Raw genomic sequence first — 21,275 nt, forward strand, 5'->3', positions numbered from 1 at the left:
AAACATTAGTCTGATCTTTCCTAAAAAAATAAATAAAACTATATTAAATAAAAAAAAAAAACAACAACATAAATAGCTAAAATAAATAGCAGTAATAAATTCTATGAATGTTGGAACTGTATTTTTTTTCACCATCATCATGGTTTTATGATTTTTTGTTATTGGCATTCTACCTCATAAAGTCATGTTGTGCATTGGAAGCTAAAGAGTTAATGCTCCAGCTCCATGGATCATCAAGTTCCAGGTATACCTGTCTCAGGAGAGAATAACTACATACCCCAGAGGACTTTGTGTTGCTTTGCATTTTTCCACTTTACACTCAGGGAAAGATAAAACCTGTCCACGTGTCACGAGACACAGTCTTTTCCCTTTTGGATTGACCCAGCAGCAGATGCTCCCTAGCCACCTCACCTTCAGCATTAGTACAATGCCTTTGGTTTTTTAGACTCTCTCACTCTCATTGTATTGATTTATTAGCTTCAATTCCAATTATACTGTATCATATTGTGTTATTTTGCATTCCGATATCTTATTTAGTAAATTAGCTTTTCTACTCAGATTGTTGCTGCTGTTTTATTTTTAGGCCTTTTCTTCCTTTTCCCTTTTCCCCTTCCTGGGGGTGTGGGTCCATGGGACCCCTGTCCCAGTCATAATGAAACTGGGCCAAACCAGCCCATAAACCATTGACAACCATGTTGAAAAAGCATTGGGCTTATTATGTTAATTTTCATGACTTGATAGCAATGCAGGTTACCTTCAAGTATGAGCATATCACTGTGAAACTGTGGCCAAACAAAAGGGACAAATGGGATAAGAGAATTAAACTGTATGCCAGCGTTTGGTTTGTATCCTACAAAGTCTTCAGATTCTTCAGTGGTTGCAATGGCATCAGAGGTTAGAGGGGAAAAAAAATAAGATAAAACACAGGCAACAGTTTATCAAGGAACATAAGGACAAGCAGAACAGCAAGTATGCACCCATTCATACTGAGGCTGATGATGGCAGAAAGTCACCGTGCACATTCTGTGGTGAGAAGTTCTCAGACTGGATGTGTAGACAGCCAGCCTGAAGCTGCGGCTGATCACACCTCTGGACCACAGAAGACATCCCCCACCTGAGCACGGCTGGCAGCTCCGGGTACAGTACGGCTCAGTGAGCTCACACAATGGCCAGGATTTTTGAACTGGCAGGGTGCAGGCAGGCTGCTTTCCAATGCAGTCACACAAATGGAAAGTGAACAGATCGCAGGCCATGCTGCTCTCACAGCCGCACTCTGGGCTGCCTGTTATAAGGCTGTCATTGAGTCTACACATTATTCGAGAAGAAAGTCAAAGCAGGTTGAAAAAAATCTGTAGGTATTTTGACTTGTACTGAAGATGGAAAGCACTAAATTCCAAGAGCCACTAGCCAGGACTAAAAAGAAGGGGAAAAAAGAGAGAAAAAAAAAGAGAGAAAAAGAAAAACAAAAAAAGAAAAAGCACAGATCACAGAAGTCAAATGATCAGGAAGCTGCAGAAGCACTGAGGGGGTTATTTTTGAAAGTAGGACAAGATGGGTTAGCTAGAAAGCCTGCCTTGTACATGGCACTGGTTAAGAACATCCTGAAAGATGGAAGCACATCCTTGAAAATTTGCAGCTCCTTCATATGAGCCAGGTAAGTTAGCCTGAGTGATAAAAATAGATTAATAAAACACTAGAAAACAAAATGTCAATCATAAAGTGCACGTAAAGATCTTTTTCATGTTCACGAGTGTTGTTTGTAACTATCGCTGCTTATTACTCTGCTGAGGTGGGAAAGGATCAGAACACAGAGAACCACAAAACCCGAAAGCAGGAGGAACTTTTCTAGCAGCTTACCCGGAAAGGAGGATGGTTAAAAATTTTTGTCATCATTTTCATGCCAGGTACATGAGCTTAAATTTGATGATATTTAATTAAGAATCTGCTCATAGGCCATTTGTGGACTAGACTGCCAGACACCAAGGACTCACTGGGACTATCAGTCTTACCACAGTTAGTGTAGCTATGATTCCCAGTGTGACTTAACACTTTCTGGCACTGTCACACTTTACCTCCTAGTATTAGCAGCTTATTTACAAGCAGCCAACTCTTTACAAGAGGGAAAAAAAGAAGGAAAAAAGACCTATGCCTAGACAGATACCTAATGCTACAGAAAATTCTCCTTTCCTCTTAGAGAAGTATAAACAGTGTAAATGTGAGATTGAAATAAACAAACAAAAAAACCCTGCAATAAGTGACTGTGATACAAATTCACAGAGCATGAATAAAGTGAAGGAAATAAGAGTTACAAAGTGAACTTCAAGAGCAAAGAACTCAGAGTCAAGAATGTAAAGTGTCCAAGGGTTTCAGTTGATACAAAGAAAGTCAAAATAATCCAGCACATTGTAGCTTCCAGGTACTCTAGCAACTCTCCATGAGACAGCCTGTTCTTCCAAGGCTACACTAAACCTGCACGGAAATGTGACAGCAATAGACTGTCTCAGCATCTCAAAACTGGTGTACAGGACAGATGAAGGAGTGAACGCCCAAACAGTGGTTTTTAAAATTTGCCATCTACATGTAGGACAGATAATGTGCAGAATATATCAGAAGCATGAAATTGGTCACTAATAATCAGCCTTCGATTACAATCATAGAATCATAGAATGGCCTGGGTTGAAAAGGACCTCAAAATGTTAATCTTAAATTGATTAAAGTTTTAATTAAATAAAATTGCCTCCTTTGAGCATATATGTACATTAAGATTCAAAAGCATTTGAGGCCAAAAAAAAAAAAGGATATTCAGAATCATCCCAAGCAGACTTAGGAGAAATACACCTGGATACATTTTCATTATTATAACCTGAAAAGTCTTTCCCAGTATTTTCTCTCTGGGGTCAGACACATATCAAATCTTAGAAAGGCAGTAATTCCCCAAGTCTGATTTACTTTTGAGTTTTCTCTTTCAGTTTGACTTTTTGCTTGAACCATGTACCGAAAAAAATAAGAACACTGCCTATGTATACTCTACCAAAGTGCACTCCCGAGGAGAGGCAGTATTTTCAGTCCTATTGACTCCTGAACATGCCATACAGTTGCAGCTCCAGGCAAGGCAGTTCCCTAGAACAGAAGCTAAGCACTGCTAAGACATTTCTTGCAGTAGTGCTTGATGTTCTTGGTCTATGTATCTAATTGCTATTATTTCTGATTGTTTAACAAACCTGTTCTAAAAAATGAGACAAAAACATTAGTATTAAACGTAACAGTCAGTTTAAAATAATACATATTAAAAGAAATTAACCTTATTTCCCAAATGGAACATCTTGAATAAGCTAAAGAATAGACAGAGTCCTAAATAAAGGATTCAAACACTTCCTTTTAAGAGAAAGTCAAAATACCTGTACAGTTGATTAAAATAAACTGCATTAGAATTCAGTTTCTTTGAATACCTTGAATGCTTACCATATTACAGTTAGTTTTCCTGGAAAACATTGTAAAATTTAAATGTCAAAAAACAAAAATAATACATGTATGGAAAACCATTTTTCAAAAGACCTTAACTCAATATAACGGTCTATATCTTATTCTTATTTTTAAAAGTGTATAACATCATTTTGGTAAGAGAGTTAATAGTGTTTTTTTGTTTGGTTGGTTGGTTGGTTGGTTGTTTTGTTTTTTGTTTGTTTTTTTTTAATATGCAAAGGAACTTTTTTTGAAAGATCAAAATATCCAGAAGAGAACTTAAAAGTAAATCAATCAGTTCTGCTCTGTGAAGGTCAGCCTACAATAGACTTGGCTCGTATTGCACAATGACCCACAGTATCCAATTTCACCTACTGCCTTTTTTCCCCCTTCTACATTTTATAATAGATTGCCATTAATTCACAGTTTAGTACAACAGAGGAACTCTTTCTTCAAGCTATCTCAACAGTTCAGAAAGGTCGGAATAAGGGACATACTTTCATGCCTGTATGAACTTGACCTACAGAATAACAGCTTCCTTGGGTGTTCGTATCCTTTTACAGATAGAGAAATCCTTGCATTTCTAGTGGAAGGGTGAGGAAGGCTTCACAGGTATTTTTTATTCCTGTTTGTTTGTTTGTTTTTTCTGTAACAACTTGGCTATCCAGATTACAAAAGCAAGTGCAACCCATAACTGGGAAAAAGCCAGAATCATGCCACAGTTCAGAACTTTGGCAACAGGTGACAAGAAATAGAGTGAATAAATCACACTGGAGAACTGGGCTGCTGTCTCCCTGGTAATAGAGCTGTAGGCACAAAGGAAAGAACAAAGATCGGATAACACCTTCACAGTTGTGCAGTAGATGCTGAGAGCTATTTGTAGATAAACTGAACTGGACTGCCCCACAAATGCTGCTACTACAACATGGGATGTCCAAAGAACAAAAGCCATTTGCTCAAGCTCACCCAGCAGTTCCAGTGACACATTAACAGAACCTGGATCTGACAAGTGTCGTTTCTGTATCATGATATCTAACAGGTTACTACTAAGAAGTTGGCAGTGAGAGAAAGGAGTAAAAGCCCATGGTAAATCTGGGGAACATTTGATCTGTTGAGAATATCTGTCAAAACAATTTCAGAGTTTTCCTTCTTATTCATATTTCTTCTTCTCATCCCACCTTTCCACATCACTCCATATCCTGACCTTTAGAAAGTTTACAGAACAGTAAATAGTAAAACATGGAAATACATCAGTCATTTTTTCCTTTCTATGGAAATATCAGTGGCATATCAAAACTTGTAGAATGAATTTAGGGTGGTGGTGTGGCAGAAATCACTACGAACATATGGACAATTATTTACACTTCTAAAAGGAGATTGTGTTCCACAACTAAGAAGTTGTAGGTTAAATCTAGTCAAAAGCAGCAGGCATAGAAGAAGCAAAATATGACTCTGGAGATACAGAGATATAGGTGCATCAAGTGTAGATATTATATTTCTTAAAATACAACTACTGGAAAATGTTCAAGAATTGAGACTTTTCCAGTGGTTCAGGAAATAATATGTAATGTTACAACACATAACATTTACACACATGCAAGCACACAAGTTAAAACGTACAAGTAAATGTGAAAATGGAATTAAAAAGAGCTGTACTCTGAAAAAGTTAATTATTGCAATATCAGAAGTCTGAAGCTGGGACAGAAGATGGAGAAGTAAATGAAAAAGTATCAGAAAGGGGAAAAAAACAATGAACACAAACTAGAAGGTGCGCTCTATATTAAGCCACTCATTCTAAAATGGAAAAAAAAAAAAAAGCAATTATTTATACATGTCACAACAAAAGAGAAGAGCTAGTGCCACAGAGTAATTACAAGCTCCTCTGGAAGGGAATAAAAAGTAGAACCAGGGAGCCCTAATACTGAAATCACTGGGTGACAATTTTATTTCACTGTTCACCAACAAGAAATGTGATTCTACTACAGTTACTTTTCTTTTTAGGCAATTAAGCAAGGAAAGAAAAGCAATCTTTGAATTCCAACCTCCTACCCACCAAGAAGTACAAGTTGGTGAAGAACATACACTTGTGCAGTTGAAGAAAATTACATCTTGAGTTAACGTGAAGCCATCAAGGAGATTTATAATTACTCTTTATATTAAAACCATAACATTTTCTAGTCTGAAGAACATTGTACCCTCAAACACTCTACATCTCTTCTCCAACAGAATACAGTCTCATTACAGTTTGCTGTCTAATTACTATGTATGATTTCTGTAAATAGAAATCATTTTGGGATTTATACGATAGTCAGCATTCTAAGAACTGTTTTCAAAGCTTGCAAGAAAACATGCAACCATAAAAGATACAGACCCACATGAATGTACTGCAGCTAGCCACCAGGGCAGCAGAAATTCCTTTCCTCAATTCCCTTCTCTACCACAGCAGTCAACTCAATGGTCAACGCAGTTCCATCTTTTTTCCTTTACAATAGTAGTGCTACTCAGTGCTTTATGTCAGTACTTTATGTCAGAACCTTTCATTAAAAGAATGTATGCTTTTACAAAAAAAAAAAAAAAGGCCTTATTCAAGTTGCTGAAGAAATGCCACTCATAGTAACAAACATCTGCCTTTCTCAATTGCTCCTGAAGTAATGCAAGCTTAAATTGTCTGATAATTTGTTTACTCTTAAATGAAATTGAAGTAACAACATTAATCCTGTATTTGTCTCATTTTCGTTCAAGTTTTAAAGACCTTTTTTGACTGGACTACTACTATATGGGATGTTACAGAAAATGACCTGTTCAGTCAACCAATGAATCATTCATCAATACATACTAGTAAGTCATTTAATATTTTTATGAAGTGCTTTTGTCTGAGAAATTATGTTCTGAATAATTAAAGTTTTCAGTTATATGACTCCTGCACGTGTATAACCCAAGATAGAGCACAATCACAGAAGTATGACCATACATAATTCTACACAGTAGCATTTGAATTGTTCCAACACACTAGGTATATGTGGGACTGAGACCTATAATGAAATTTTTCTACAGTCCTTTTTCATGTGAATTTCTCCAGACATCCTGTAACACCAAGAAAATTCCATTCAGAAAACATATATTGCGTAAACATCTATTTGTATAAATAGCATGCTTAAGGTGGACCGGACAGGATTAGCGCCAAATATTGAATGCACTTAAACTCCTGTACACTGGACCTGTATAGATAATAACTTCAGCAGACAAAATTATAAGTCAAGCACTTTAAAAAAAAATTGAAAGCATTCAAATTTTAAGCATCTGGGAATCTAAATAAAAAGTAGATTAGGTAAAACTCTAAAAAAAAATTTTAAAAGTTAGATTAAAAGTCTTAGCAGCATTCAGTTTAATTTCAGATGCCTTTCTTAAACTGAAATTTACATTTCTTAGCACATTATTTCCTCTTCAATTTAGCTCTTAGCAAAAGTTTTGAAATCACACGGCACTCACATATTTAAAAAAACTAATACACCCAATTTTTTTATTATGGCTTAAATGTTTTTAGAATGAAAATTATTCACTTAACATATGTGTAAAAAGTAACCACTAACCACCAGAATAAAAACATTAAATGAATTTCACACAAATGTATTTTCCAATTGCATTGAAGAGGAAAATAATCTCCTGCTGCACTGCCCATCAAATGCATTCTGTTTTTGTTCATGTGTTCCTGTTATCACCTTTAGTTGTTTCACACAGGCTGCCTTAGCTTCCTGACAGTGACTACTCCCTGCAATTTCTCCTAACTGAAAAGTGTAGTAAACCCACTTGTACTACAACAACAAACTTCCATTTTATTTTGGAGGGAATCTTGTCTCTTTTCCTTCTTTCTCAACATGCCATGTAGGGCACAACTAAGCATACTGGATGTTAATAGAGAAGCGACAGCCTTATCCTTCCATTAATATTCATAATATGTAATGTGCAGTGGTAGATCCTAATGTATCTTCTCTTCTAAAAGTAAAGCATTAATCCAATAAAACTACCATGCTTAGGACATTATCTGCACTTGCATAAACCTCACCCTTCTTTTGTTCTGAATTATTATTAAGCCATTATTTATTCTATTTCTGCATTTTAACTCCAGCCAGCCAGATCCTCACTGCAGTATTACGATTACACCTACTCGAGTCACTATACACTTACATTATAATACACTAATGGTTAAAAAGACTCCAGAAGAAAAAGCAGACTATAAAGAAATGGGAACACAGGAAAGAGCAGAGTGAGAAAGCACAGACAAAAAATATTGACATTTCTATGGTCAATATTACCTAAATAATCAGATATCCTTAAAAGGATAAATAAGGTTTTCTGGTTCACAACTTAACTGTTTGGGCATTTATGAATACCAGTTTATGAAAACCAGTTTCTGATATCAGCACAGCGCATCACTGGGGATTGAAAGCATAGGAAGAACCAATCTTTTGACAAGTAGGGGTTCTATTTCACTTGCCAGCTCAATGCCAAAGAGAAATTTGTCAACTACAGATACTAAATATCAACAGCAGAAGAGTGGGTTTGTTAATTTTGTAGTTAGTCATGGCCATTACATAAGGCCATGTATATTTTGAGTAGTAAAAGCAGTTTTATTTGAAGTCTGTTTCCATATTAACATTTTGTAGTTCCCAGAGGTGACCAATTCCACACGCTTAGCCTTACTTCCAAGTGTTCTCTTTCCCGTCTAAATTTCCCCACACAAAAAACACTTTACTCCTAATCCAAGGATTTTCAACATTCAGAAATTTAAGGCAAAGAACAGTATTGCTAGGTCCATTTAATAGGAAAATTTAACGAAGATGCCACTGGGTCAGTGGTAGTGATTTGTGGAATATCTTGCTCACAGTTCTAACTTCCAATGTAAGGCCCATGGCATTCTGGAAAAAAAACATACCACTCCTACAGGTTCTGAACTTTGTATATATGACATTGTACTCTAATGCCACACTTGACTAACTCACTGTCTGAGCAGACCATCAAGGAAGTTATCATAGACCTAGGATAAAGAAAGGTCCAGCTGAAATTTCAGCCTTCTATTTTGATTTTAACAGGAAATTTAAAACTTGGGAGCCAACAGAAATCCTCTTGTATTTTGTATTTTTTTTCTTAGAATTTTGCACGATAAGTTCCAGAGGAACATCAGATTCGTCTCTACTTGTACTGTGAAATCGTGTTGCAGTTTGTAGTGATAGGGGGACATCTGAAACGTGAAGTGAGTATTCAGACTTCTTGTACAGTGCCATCTATAATATCATCTCTGTTGTACTTCACTGAAGAAACTGCAGAAGATATTGTAAAAGGCACATTGTGCGTAGGGGGTAATAAATCTGTTGGATGCAGATAGTCAATGGCTGCAAGTCATAACATAAAGCTTTACTCTTAGCCTCCTACAGTTTTCATTATCAGTGAAATTTTCTATTAATGTAATACGATAGCATCATGTACAAACAGCTCAGCAGTCAGATTTGGCACAGCTGTCATAAAATGATAGTCATTTTGCTTCAAGGTAAAGCTGTAAAGCTGAAGTTTGAATATTCCTGCTTTTCATCTTTGAAGCTTTGTCATTTTAGAAGATAATTATCTGGTTTTGTGACCAATGATGTGTTCCCAATGCATCAAACTTTAATACCCATAGTACATAAACCCTTTTCTTGTGTCTTGAAAATTAGTAGCTTAGCTTGATAAACTCTTGGGAGTTTACTGAATAAACAAGTGTTCAAATACAACCTAGAGGAACAATAGAAAGTCTACGTGCTGTTGTTCTGATCAAATTTCTTATAATACTTTTCAAATAACATTTTCAGTATCTTATATTTAGCAGGCTAGAAATACCATTACTGCATAGCTCAGCTTCTACTTTTAAGGAAATCAAGTCAAATTCTTGTTTGTAAATGAGCATGAAGAAACTCCTTGCCAGCTACAGCAGAATAATCTAAAGTGGAAACATACGAAGCATAAAACCTTCTACCAGATGACAAATTATTTCTATGCAAGACTAAGTTCATTTAAGGTACTCTGGTTGAAAAATACAGTAAAATAAAATGTCTAGAGCGAGGTAACTAGGAGCTACAATTTGCTTTAGCCCTACAAGGGGAGTGCCCGTATTACCATGATAAATCAAATAAAAAAGTTTTCCAGTTCTTGCAATCAGTTTAGTTGAGACTAGTCACAAAGCTTCATAACCATGAGGAGAGTTACATACACCTATTGTGAGAACAGAAGTATATATGGAAGAAAGTCCACTTGAATATTAGCCTGAAGAGAGTTTATTTTAAGTTATGAACTTGTAATATTAATGCAAGTATTTTGAAAGAATGAGTTTGAAAATAAAATGGTGAGATCTGATGAAAAGCCACAAAAAGATGGTACAATATGATTTATGACTGGTGCCTAATAGAGGCCTGCCCTGACAATTGTCAGAAGAAATAAATATCAAGTGAGATACAATTGAAATCCTAACTGATACAATTGAGAATCCTTTTGTAAGACTGCTAAGAAAAGTCAACTTCAGAAAAACACTTATTTTTTGCTATGTGGACAGATTTAATTTGAGAGCCAAAATCTTGAGTTGATGAAACATGTACAGATCCAATAGAGAGAAGAGAATGGTGGTGATATAAACTCTCTTTTTAAAATAAACTACTTATTTTGAGCTGTCTCATTTCTAGAAAAGCTCACTAGAAGTAACTGAAATGTAAACATGGCACATGACTTGGACTGCAGAATTGAAGCAAATGAAATTGTCACTTTATTTTTGCTAAATAAAATTTATTTTTGAACAGATATAGGCAGTAGCTCTTCAACAACCAAAAAACTTCCATGGAAATTTCATTCACTGTTTTCCATTTGTTTACTACAGTTTAAAATATTTCAGCTAAGGTCCACAGCATTTCTTGTGATTTTTATTGGATCCTATATTTTACGGGTATTTCACAATAGGGAAGGCAATAGGACATACCATGCCATAGATAATGTAAAGCATATAGATCTTCCAGACTAAAAATATACGAGGAAAAGTTATAAGAGAATACCAAGAATAATTCACATTTGATTTATTTGGCCTTTGATCAAAACACAGGTAACTGCTTTTGCAACAAGACAGGGATGTCTTAATAAAGTTGCTTAAAATTGCTTGAGTAGATGTTTCTATTAATGTTGAAGGATGCAGAATCACATAACCAGCCTGATTTCCTTCTACAACAAAAAGAATAAATCTACAAATGAGTGCAGAGCTGTGGATGTCATTTACCTTATTTCAGAATGTCTTTTGATGTCTCCCATAGCATCACAGTATTCAAATTATGGCAACTATGTTCTGCGACAGGACTGCTAGATGGATGGAAAAACTAGTCAGGTGTAAAAGTTACTGCTTAGTCATAGTGATACCCAAAGCCTATTTGCAAGTAGAGCTCCACAAGGGCGTATATTGGGAGCTCTTTTTTTTATTTATTAATGACCTTTATCAATGAAGATGGATAAGACTCATCAACATTGTGCACAACAGTTTAGGCGAGCACTTCAAGGTAGGGGATGGTAGCAAGGAGCAGTTGTGGGGAAGACTCATAGTACAACAAAAGAGACAGGAAGCAGTAATGAACTGAAATAATAAGTTCCAAATTAAACAAATAACTTTTCATCCAAAGAGTCAGAATTTGGAGTAAGAGGTTTTGGCATCTCTACCCTTGAAGATTCTGGACACTGGACTCAAAGCCCCAAGAAGTCTCCCTCAAGCCAACACTGGCCCTACTTTACAGCAGAAAGTTGGGTTAAATGCCCTTCTAAACTGCTCTTCCAGAATGAATTATTCCATGATCCCAAAAACTTATTAAAAATGTTCAGAGTTCCATTGCAGAAGAGAGGAAGACATCTCTCAAAAGTGAAAGATGAAGGAGTTTCAAGTTTGTGGTTTTGCAGAGTCATCAAGCCCCAAGCATTGAATTCAGTACCAGTGTATTCAGAAGAATATTAATCAGTGATCTAATCAGCTTTCAAATTCTAAAAGTATTACTGCAAACTGCAACCTGCACAAAATTCAGGATAGTCTGCCAGCTCCATGTTTTGAGTACTCCAAAGGAAAACATTCTGAGGCTATCAGAAGCTCAAAGATCATTTTCAGCCTTGTCTATAAACCAAGATCAAAGCCTTCATAAAAAGACTGCTACCAGTCATACATGCAGTCAAGTTAGCTTAAAAAAATTAATAATAACAAAAAAAAAACCACACACCCAAGCAATCAGGTCTGCCCCAGTTAAAACACTGAATGATATATACATACTTATCATACTATATCCCCAACTTAGGAACTAGATTAAGTCACCATGTTTGTTTGTTTATTGTTTTTTTTAAGGGCTCCAGAAGAGTTTGTGTATACTTCTTTTTCATTTTTAATTTGAGTACTCGAAGATCTCTATCTAGTTTGAAGGATAAACAGTAGCAATTACCTTTTTAAGTGCCTTCTGTACTTGTAGGCTGATACATGCAAAACATCTTTGCCTCACCAGTCTCCTTTATGAAAATAACCTGGCACTGTATGTTGATCGGGCAATTCTCTTTTGAAGATATATTTGAAATGCACACATACCAAACCTCTTAGTTTGTTCATGATTTTCAGTTTACACATACAGGTAGCCATCTAACATTAACTTCACTATAATCTTGAATCAGTTTCTCTCTTCATTCTCAAAAAGTACCACTACTAAAATAACCTTATTTTACCTATGTCTACTTAGACAAAAGATTTTTCTCTTGATTTTAATTGCTATCTTTGGTAAATTCAAATCTAGCTTGTTAAAGAAACCTGAGATTATATAGCTACAGTTAAGATCTAGCTAAAGTGTGCAAGAAGCCAACCCTAATGCAAGAGGGTCTTACAATGATCTGTACTCTGGATTCTACTGTTTTGCCAGCTTAAATTTGAAACACTGATTGTAACATTTGTAAAGTTCTGTGTGAACAAATCCTTCTCACTTGACTAATCTCTTTGTGCTTTATAATATCATCCTCTGAAACAAGGTGCTAGTCGTGAGCTATAAGACACAGAAGTGCCTTTGTAAAGTCCTAAGGTATCTGTGTAAGATCCTGTCCATAAGGAGTGGAAAGGGGTGACAAGATTAACTCTCTCTAACTGGGGATATTTGTGAAAGTAATAATAATAAATATACAGGGATCTGCACATAATCATCAATTTTAACGAGAATCGAAATAGTACATTTATCTTGAAAATATTAACACACAATTATCCCCAAAATATTGTCACTCTAATTCTTAGATTCTAACTTAAACTGTGCAGCTAAACTGCGCAGCTCTAAGGAACCTATATAAGCCTCACATCTTTACAACTTAACAACTGAATGAGACAAATAGGTTTTAAGAAGTCAAAATAGGTCCCGCATTTACTGTATAATTTTATGAGAGAAAAAGAGCAGAACAAAAACTGAGAAAAACGGAGAAAGGGCGAGAGTCAGAAAAACAGACAGGAAAATAATTTCATAAAAATCTAATTTTCTTATTTACAGAACCCCCTCTGGGAGTACAGAAGAGTCCCACATTAAAACAGAATATCCAAGCCTTAGCTCCAGATGGTGCAGTTATGGAGAGAGGTTGTGCCACCTAGCCAGGTCAAAATTGCAACCCTTAACGCCTGCTACGTTTGCAGGTACGCCACCCCAAGGTCACAAACAACTGAGTTCACAATCACAAGTTTGTCAAAGCTAAGTTTGCAACCAAAACTTTCTTTCAAGAAGGACTATCCCTTTGAGAGTGCAGAGTATGATACTTTAACATACTTCCTGATAACAGCCTTTGGATGGCTGTCATGGCAATAGCCACGGCAAGTGTTTGAGATACGCCAACCACACCCCAGAAAGTCAGACAGTGCTTTTTGTTGGTCCTCCACAATCAGAAGGAAGGATATTTTTGGAAAGCTTCTGTCCCTGGAATTTATCACTTCTAGAAAGGCACCCAAGACCCTTCTCAAGTTCTAAGTGTTGTTTTTAAAATGCTTTAATACAGAGAATTATTTTTCAACTGCAAAGATTGCAGTGATTTTGTCATTCACAATGTAAGTATTTAAACCTTGGGAGGATGCTAAATAGGGTCACAAGAACATCTATTGTTAGGAAAAAAATTATACACAGAAAAAGCAGAATGGGAATTTCACAAGAATAATATATGGAAGTATTTTGTGAAGTCCTCTCAGTGAAGTGTCTATATCAACCTAAAAAAATAAATACAGTCTATCTTACCAATATATAATTTGTGTTGTACAACATGTAACCATTTATTTTCAGCAACAAAAAAATTGTACCCTACAGAACAGTAATGACATTTGAAAGTATAGAGTATTGATTAGCAGTTGCTCATAAGTGAATCTCCATTAGAATGTAGCTTCAACTCGTGGCTGTATACCTTCTCTGTCAAAATAATCTGCATGGAGACCAGCACTTTTAACCTTGAAATGTAAGCACTTCCCAATACAGGATGAGAAAACAAACAACCTTAAAAGCATTAAGTACAGGAATTAGCATTTGTCTCTTTTCAAGATCTGATGTTTTCCAGTTGGATTGCCCACTCAATTTTCATATTAAAAAAAAACATGATTGGAAGTGGAAGATACATATATGAACTTACAGAAGTAATCTCCTATTTATGTCATACAACAGCAATAGAAAATAGATTGCACTGTGATCTTTTCCTCTATAGATCAATATATTAACTGAAAATTGATATTGGACCCAGAAGGTTTCCCCACATAGTAGCACATTTTTTCCTCATGAAAAAAGAAGAACAGTAAAATAATTATCCTAAATAACTTATATCTTCACATAATAATATTACATGTGTAGCAAAAACACTCTATCACACTCAGCAACTAGTTTGGCATGGAGAATAACTATAATTTACATAGCCTGGAAAAACTGAGGAGGAAAAGGATTCAAGTCCTGCAAGGTGCAAAATAACATTGTATTAATGACCAGAATTTAAGGAATTTAAGTATTTTGAGATGCAAATGTCTTTCGTGGTTTAATGTTTGATTTTAATTCAGTGATAAGAGACACTTTGCATACTCAAAAGTTCAGGAGTATGAACATAATGAATTAATTATAAATGGACTTTTCATTAATCTTAATACGATTTGCCTGGCTGGGCTTTGTCATTTTGATTTGTTTAAAATCTTGGTCATGTTACAGGTAGTTGTGGGTTTTAGTGCTGGGTCTTTCAATTGTTTTTAGATATATTTTTAGGTTATTTTTCTTCTATTGCTTTTTGGTAGTATTAGATTTATTAATTCAGCAGTCAAAAGTTAAATTAATAATCAAAAAGTCATTCCATATCTGTAGCTTGAAGTGCACATCCCAATCCTACTGACCCTTCCTTCAAAGCAGGCAGCAGTAATTGCAGTGTCTTAAGCAAAGGAAAAAAAAAAAAAAAAAACAGCCTAAAAAGACCAGAAACAACATCAGGATGAATAAAAGCTATTAATGTCAAGATGATGGTACTAAACTTCTGTAAGAATTGAAGTCACTGTTGTACATTTTAGAACTAAAGATAACCATACCATATGAATCAGATATGCCAGCTGAATGCAAACTGATCTAAATCACCCTGTTCTATTAGCTTTGTACTGACATTTCCATAGTTGTAAGAAACAAGATACAGCACTAGCTGGTAAGACAAAATGTAATTTTGAACCTTTAAAATAGGAATTCTATACTGATGGAAAGAGCTGCTTGGAGAAAGCACAATGGATTCGAGAATGCTTAATACAATGAAGATATTGTTGCAATGAGTGGGCATGTGCAGACTTTAGACTGCTGGAAATTAGGACTGGAAGTGCTTACGTAACACTGAAGACTCTGTTAAGCAACTTACATAAGAAAAATCTGCGATGGCTTTAAAAAAAGATGGTTTTCAACAAGAAACCTTAATGGCAAAATCCACCAGAAAGAAGTTTTTCTTCAATTATGAAATGTTCCTACAGTAGTAATAAATTAATATTTAGTGTTCAATATCAAATCAAGAATTTCTCAGAGTATGCATAGAGTTTTCTCAAAGAGAAATCTAAAAGCTTAAACCACCTCACATATACAAATAATTGGACTTCTATGATATTAGAGATTTACTGTGCAAACATCAGTTGTTTTTAACATTAACAGAAGGCAAATTATCTTTGCTTTCTACTTGCATTTTATTGCTATTATTACCTCGCAATAGCAAATAAATGAAAACAAATCATTATCATGTACACTGTTATGTGAACAATAGCATTCCATAAGCATAGAATTTTGGAGGAATAATCAAAGTGAAATGAATACATTCCTGGGACCTAACCCTTTCTCTTATCCTGTACTTAAAAAGCCTGTCTTTGCCACCAGACTATACTAACATTAAAACTAAAAAATGACAAGTGTTTAAAAAAAAAGTTTAAAGATCTGTCAAGATTCAAATAAAGCATAAGCCTTTTCAAAGTAGAAGGAGAAAAAAATTCTATCATACTGTGCTACACGTAACCTAAGAAACGATTAAAATTTGAATGAATTTTAGGCCCCAGAAGTATTTGCCAGCTAGGTAAATAAATAATATAATAATATCAGAGCACGCCCCAAGAAGCTTCATGTATGCTGCCAAATCTACATGACAACTGTAAAACCTCCAAAAGTCAGCTAACTTAAGAACAATATTGCCCTATTTTCTTATGCTTGGTGTTTTGAAAATAGAATGGCCTTCCTTCATGCTGATAGTAGGTAACAGAGCATTAAAACACAACATTTTAAAGTGTTAATTTGCTTAAAAGTTTCATCTTCATTTCTGAAATATTAACTGAGCTATTATTATTTCCTGAACTATTTACAGTCTGTATTTCATCTAAAGCCAATTGCAGGAAAACTCACATATCCACATACTGTTAGAAGATGTAATGACATACTTAGATAAGATTATAATAATGGGATGAAGTGATAAAAACACTGAGTTAAGATGAACAATGTCGCTTTTTAAAAAAAAGAGAACAGTTGAAAATTTCCTTCTACATTTCAAAACTCAACAGGACTGCAGTGTTATTAATTTTATGTTCATAGTGCAGAGATACTTAGGATTTGCAGTATCCGTATCGATATTCACAGCTACGATCTGATAATTTTTTTGACTGAGTATATCATGTAACTCTATTTTCTCAATGAAAACTCAAGACGGGTCTCATGAATTCTAGTGAGTAAAGCATTTGTGTAAAGATTATGTCAATAGGACCTTGGTTTAATCACACGTTCCTTTGAAAGTAGCACTCATCATATATGCTAACAAAATGAATCAAATATCCTTTACATTAATTTTTCATTTATCAAGCTTTTATTAAACTAAATGACACAGCAAAGCAGTTGGTAATTAATAAATCCATACTGCCCGATACATAATTATACACTTGTTTTTATATCTTCATTTACTAATGATGCTTAATTCATGATCAGAAAGTATTGATTCATCCACTTAACATTAGAAGTCGTGCAGCCTCTACAAGTAGAATCTTGCCTTTAAGAAGACATTGATTCTGATCACTCAGCTCACAGTAAACACCAAATGGATTCTTAATGTCTGGTTAGTGGCAGAGGAAGAAAAAAAACAACCATGCTTTGATTTAGAGCATCACTGTGCTATCACCTTGGTTAATTGTTATGACAACTTCTGCCATTGACTTCACATGATGAAAATACTTGTGAATCTTCAAGTTTGATATGTTTTTATTCATAGACTCTTACAAAATAAATATGCTTAACAACAATACAAGAAGATTTATGTTAAAATCATCCAGACTCATCTAGCATGGCCAACAGTACGAAACGGCAAGTTTTAAAGGATGGACAAATGGAATTTTCAATGAAGTTGAAAGGTACTAGAGTTTTCCTCAAACTATTATAATCAGAAGGCAAGAAAAGAGGATAAAAAGAGTAGAAGATGTAATAGGGGAACAAATGAACTCAAAATACCTTCAAACCTGCATTATTTCTTTCCCCATTAATTCTGTAATGGTATACCATAAATAGTGCAGCAAACAAAAACAAAATAACATGGAATTAACACATATTGTCTACCTTCAAAAACAAGAATAGGGTTTTGTCAGTAAAACAAAGAATGCTGATGGAAACGTAAAGTGAATCGCTTTGAACTACCCACATTTATAACGACCTATAGGAAGAAATGCAATACTACAAAGGGAAAGGTACATTACAGAAATAATTAACTGTATCTCCTGTATCTGCCATGAATCTACTATGAGGAAGAGAAGTATGATGAAGGATCTTATACTGAGTCTTTGTGGATTTTAGCACCATTGCCAAACATAGCATATTCCATAATTTCCTGATAGACAAAAATGTTTTAAGTCACTTTATTTCAAAAATGGCTACACATGGAGCAGTTCCACAGTTAAATAAACATACCTGCTTGTTAGAGGATGATAATAAATTTAAGTCTTTTAATAATACTTGATTAGACAATAATTGAAAATGAAAGGTCCATCTGCATTATGAACTTAAAGAGTTCATACAGAAATTAGACCACACAGATTTTAAAGAGCATGAGCTAAAATACAATAAATATTAAATGTCCTCATTTTTAGATTTAAAGTTTGCCAAATGTCTTTAATAGAAGCTATTTAATGGCCTTGAAACATACTGAAAGACCTCAAGCATTCCCGCTCTTAATAGCTCTGTATTGCAGCACAGTTAAGGACAGGTTTCACAGTCCCGAGTATACAACAATGAAATGACATACTACTAGGGATCCCCCATGCCTTTAAGCATTAAGTTAGTTCATTTTATGCAGACAGTATAAGATGTTTGTTTGAACTGCTACCTTTACTGTCCATTACATAATCTCACAAGAATACAAGCCTTTCAAAATAAGTGCTACAAGCTGAAGATATTTCCATTATAAGCAAACAAACAAACAAAAAAAACCAACAACAAAACAAGTGTTACTCAAAACTAAAAATCACATCTAAAACAAGCAGAAATTTAACATATGGTTTGAATGACTGGTCTCTGTAGTCAGAGAACAACTCAATGTTTTTCCATTCCTACATCACATTTTAAGGATCACAATAAATGCCAGAAAATCTTCAAAACTTCAACATATTTCTCTTAGTCTTTCGCGATACCTTTTTCAGCAACTGCTGTAAAAATGAATGGTCTACAGTGTGGAACTTTATTATTGGTTGCATATTTAAATTAGTGTAGATGCAGTCTTTGATATATGCCTAATACTCAAATCCGCTTTCTCATTCTCCCCTGCCCAAATTATGTAGACTTATGCCAATTTCTCAAGTTTTTGCAATACTTCACTAGCTTATTATCCAGCTGTGCAGCTGAGCAAGAAGATAACCACATTCATTCCTTTTATCTGTAATGATGTAATACATCCCAGCACTGGGTTGAGATGATTGGGGAATAATGGGATTGTAAAAACTGCAGAGATGACAAACAACAGCGCAGCCCTCTCTCCCCTATATAGTCAATTGCATACATCCAGCATAGCAAATAATAAAATATGCCCTAATTCTGCTCTTTGAATGAAGTTAGTGTTTTTCATAAGCAGCAGCTGTTTCTGCACAGAAACATGATCATCACAATGCAGCAACCAGACAAAATACCCGCAATCTAGGCTCCAGCCTAGACTTCAAGTAAAAAACAAAAACAAAAACATCATAGTTTACTTTCTAAAGAAAGCAAAGAAAAAGGCACCCCTCAAAACCAACTCATTTTAATCAAGGAGTCTCCAAACAGTGCAGTGCAATGCAAAGAGTCATCAGGGACTAGTATGCAATACAGAAATAGATCTTAGACCAAAGGATGCACTGCTCTGCTTTCCTATTTAAAAAATTAAATCTGCCTCCATTTTCCCTTTTAAAACCTTCCTCATTACAAGACAAAAAAGATCCTTACCTTCTGCAGGAGCTGGGAACCCGAGTACTTGGCTGCAATAGATTTGATCTCCCCACCAAACGCTGAGGCCCAGAGCTTCACACTGTGAGGGGAAAAAAAAAAAGAGGCAGGAAGAAATGTAATACACATGTCATAGCAAGCAACACAGACTGTAGCAGCTTCAGCTGCACTCATAAGGATTCAAGCAATTTTGCATTAAGAAGCTCACAAAGGAACCTAGGCACAGCATAAGATTAGCAAAGCTGTTCAAGTACAAGCACAAGCTAGATGCTCTGCCAAGGTGAGGCCTCTGATACGAAACCACTCAAACTGCACTTTTTAAATTTAAACAATCTGCTTGCCCAGAAACATACTTTGGCACAACGTGTTCACAATCAAATGGAAGGAGCAGATAAAACAGCAGAATAGGTCTGAATGGTAACTTCTCACTTAACAATGACTTAACATAATAACATGAACTTCAGTAAATAGAAGCGTTAAAAATAAAGCTCTACAGCCACATACTCCATCAACACATTCACTAGAATAAATTGTAAAGTGGTGCCAAGCGTGTTAAAGACTAAGATTTCAGAAATAGCTGACAGAGGAGCAAGGGTGCCTTAAACAGCCAAATATCTGCAATAAGAAACAGGAACTTGAGCAGTCAAGATCTCATCCTTGAGCACAGTCCTAAGAGAAATACCACAAAAACACTTACACAGACAGGGGGATCTGCTGCTCCGATCCAACCACATCCACTAAGGCTGTGTTAAAAGCTGTCCAGAAGATAAAGAAAATACCCCCAAAAGCCCGAAGAAGATTCAGATTTTCTAGCATTGTGCTTGAAGAGATTTGGGGAAATTCAGGTGAATCTGAATTTAGTAGCAGTAGGGGGTGGCTTCTAAAGCCACCCTCACCCCTTCAACGAGAGCGACACTTGGAGGAATCACTGCTCCATCCTCATCCCTCCCAGGAGTGACCCTCTCTGTGTAATGGAAGGAGAGAACCAGAAGCTCTAATGACTTGAGAACTGTTCCGTCCCTGGCAACGGGGACGCGTTTTCCAGCACTCCTGCAGCCACTTGCACGTTGTTCTTTACAACTCCGCAGTCAGCAGCGTGCTGGAGTTACTTCAGTGACCTACTACTGCTCCAAAGTGCCCTTAGCAGCAAGAAAGCAGACTATTGATTCCAACTGGGGAGGCTGTCTCCTCGCAATTACCGCTCACTTTGCGAATGGAAAGCTGCCTAGAGGTCTCCTTTCCCTCGCCGGTAACCTCCAGCCTTCATCCCAGACGGAGTCAACCAACGACTGGCTCAGCGAGCGGCAGCTGCAGCCTTTTAACGGGATAGCGCGGAGACAGGCAGGCACAGGAGGAGCCGGACGGGCGGGAGGGAGCCTCCGGATGGCAAAAGTCTGGAGGAGCTGAAAGTGGAGTTGAGCCCTTGCAGGGAGGAGAGGAGAGCAGAGCGCTGCACGTTGCCGGGGGCTGAGCCAGGGCGGCTTTGGCGGGGGGGGGGCTGTGCCCACCCGGAGGGGACGCGGCCAATTCAGGCGGGGCAGCGCCGCATGACGGGCGGGTGCAGGCCGGGCAGCACGGCCGGGCTCGGCCCCCGCCCAGCCCCGGGCTAAACCCCCCCGCCCCGCCGGGAGCGGAGCGCCGAGCCCCGCCGAGGCGGCAGTGCCGGTGGGCAGCGGGATGCCGGAGCGAGGCGGGCCCCGGCCCTAGGTGATGCTCGCACATGGAGGCGCGTCCCGCACAGCCCGTCCTTATGCGCGGCGGCACGTTCGCTGCTTCCTCCCACGCCGGAGCGCTGCGGAGAGGCACTATCCGAGAGATGGGGACTAGCGAAGGCTTGTG

General features: G+C 36.6%; 1 protein-coding gene across 1 annotated transcript in view; it reads right to left on the reverse strand.

Moving 5' to 3' along the window:
* Positions 1–20,252, reverse strand: part of CACNA2D3 (calcium voltage-gated channel auxiliary subunit alpha2delta 3) — a 392,330-nt gene extending 372,078 nt beyond the window's left edge. Inside the window, exons 1-2 of the mRNA XM_065749768.1 lie at positions 20,134–20,252; positions 19,437–19,518 (exon numbers count right to left, since the gene is read on the reverse strand). Coding sequence (XP_065605840.1) covers positions 19,437–19,518; positions 20,134–20,252 — 201 coding nt within the window. The remainder of the gene's footprint in view (positions 1–19,436; positions 19,519–20,133) is intronic.
* Positions 20,253–21,275: the final 1,023 nt, after the last annotated feature.

This window comes from Cyrtonyx montezumae, unplaced genomic scaffold (genome assembly GCF_038088225.1).
Source record: "Cyrtonyx montezumae isolate F1298 unplaced genomic scaffold, pur_monq_1.0 scaffold_6, whole genome shotgun sequence".
NCBI lineage: Eukaryota > Metazoa > Chordata > Aves > Galliformes > Odontophoridae > Cyrtonyx > Cyrtonyx montezumae.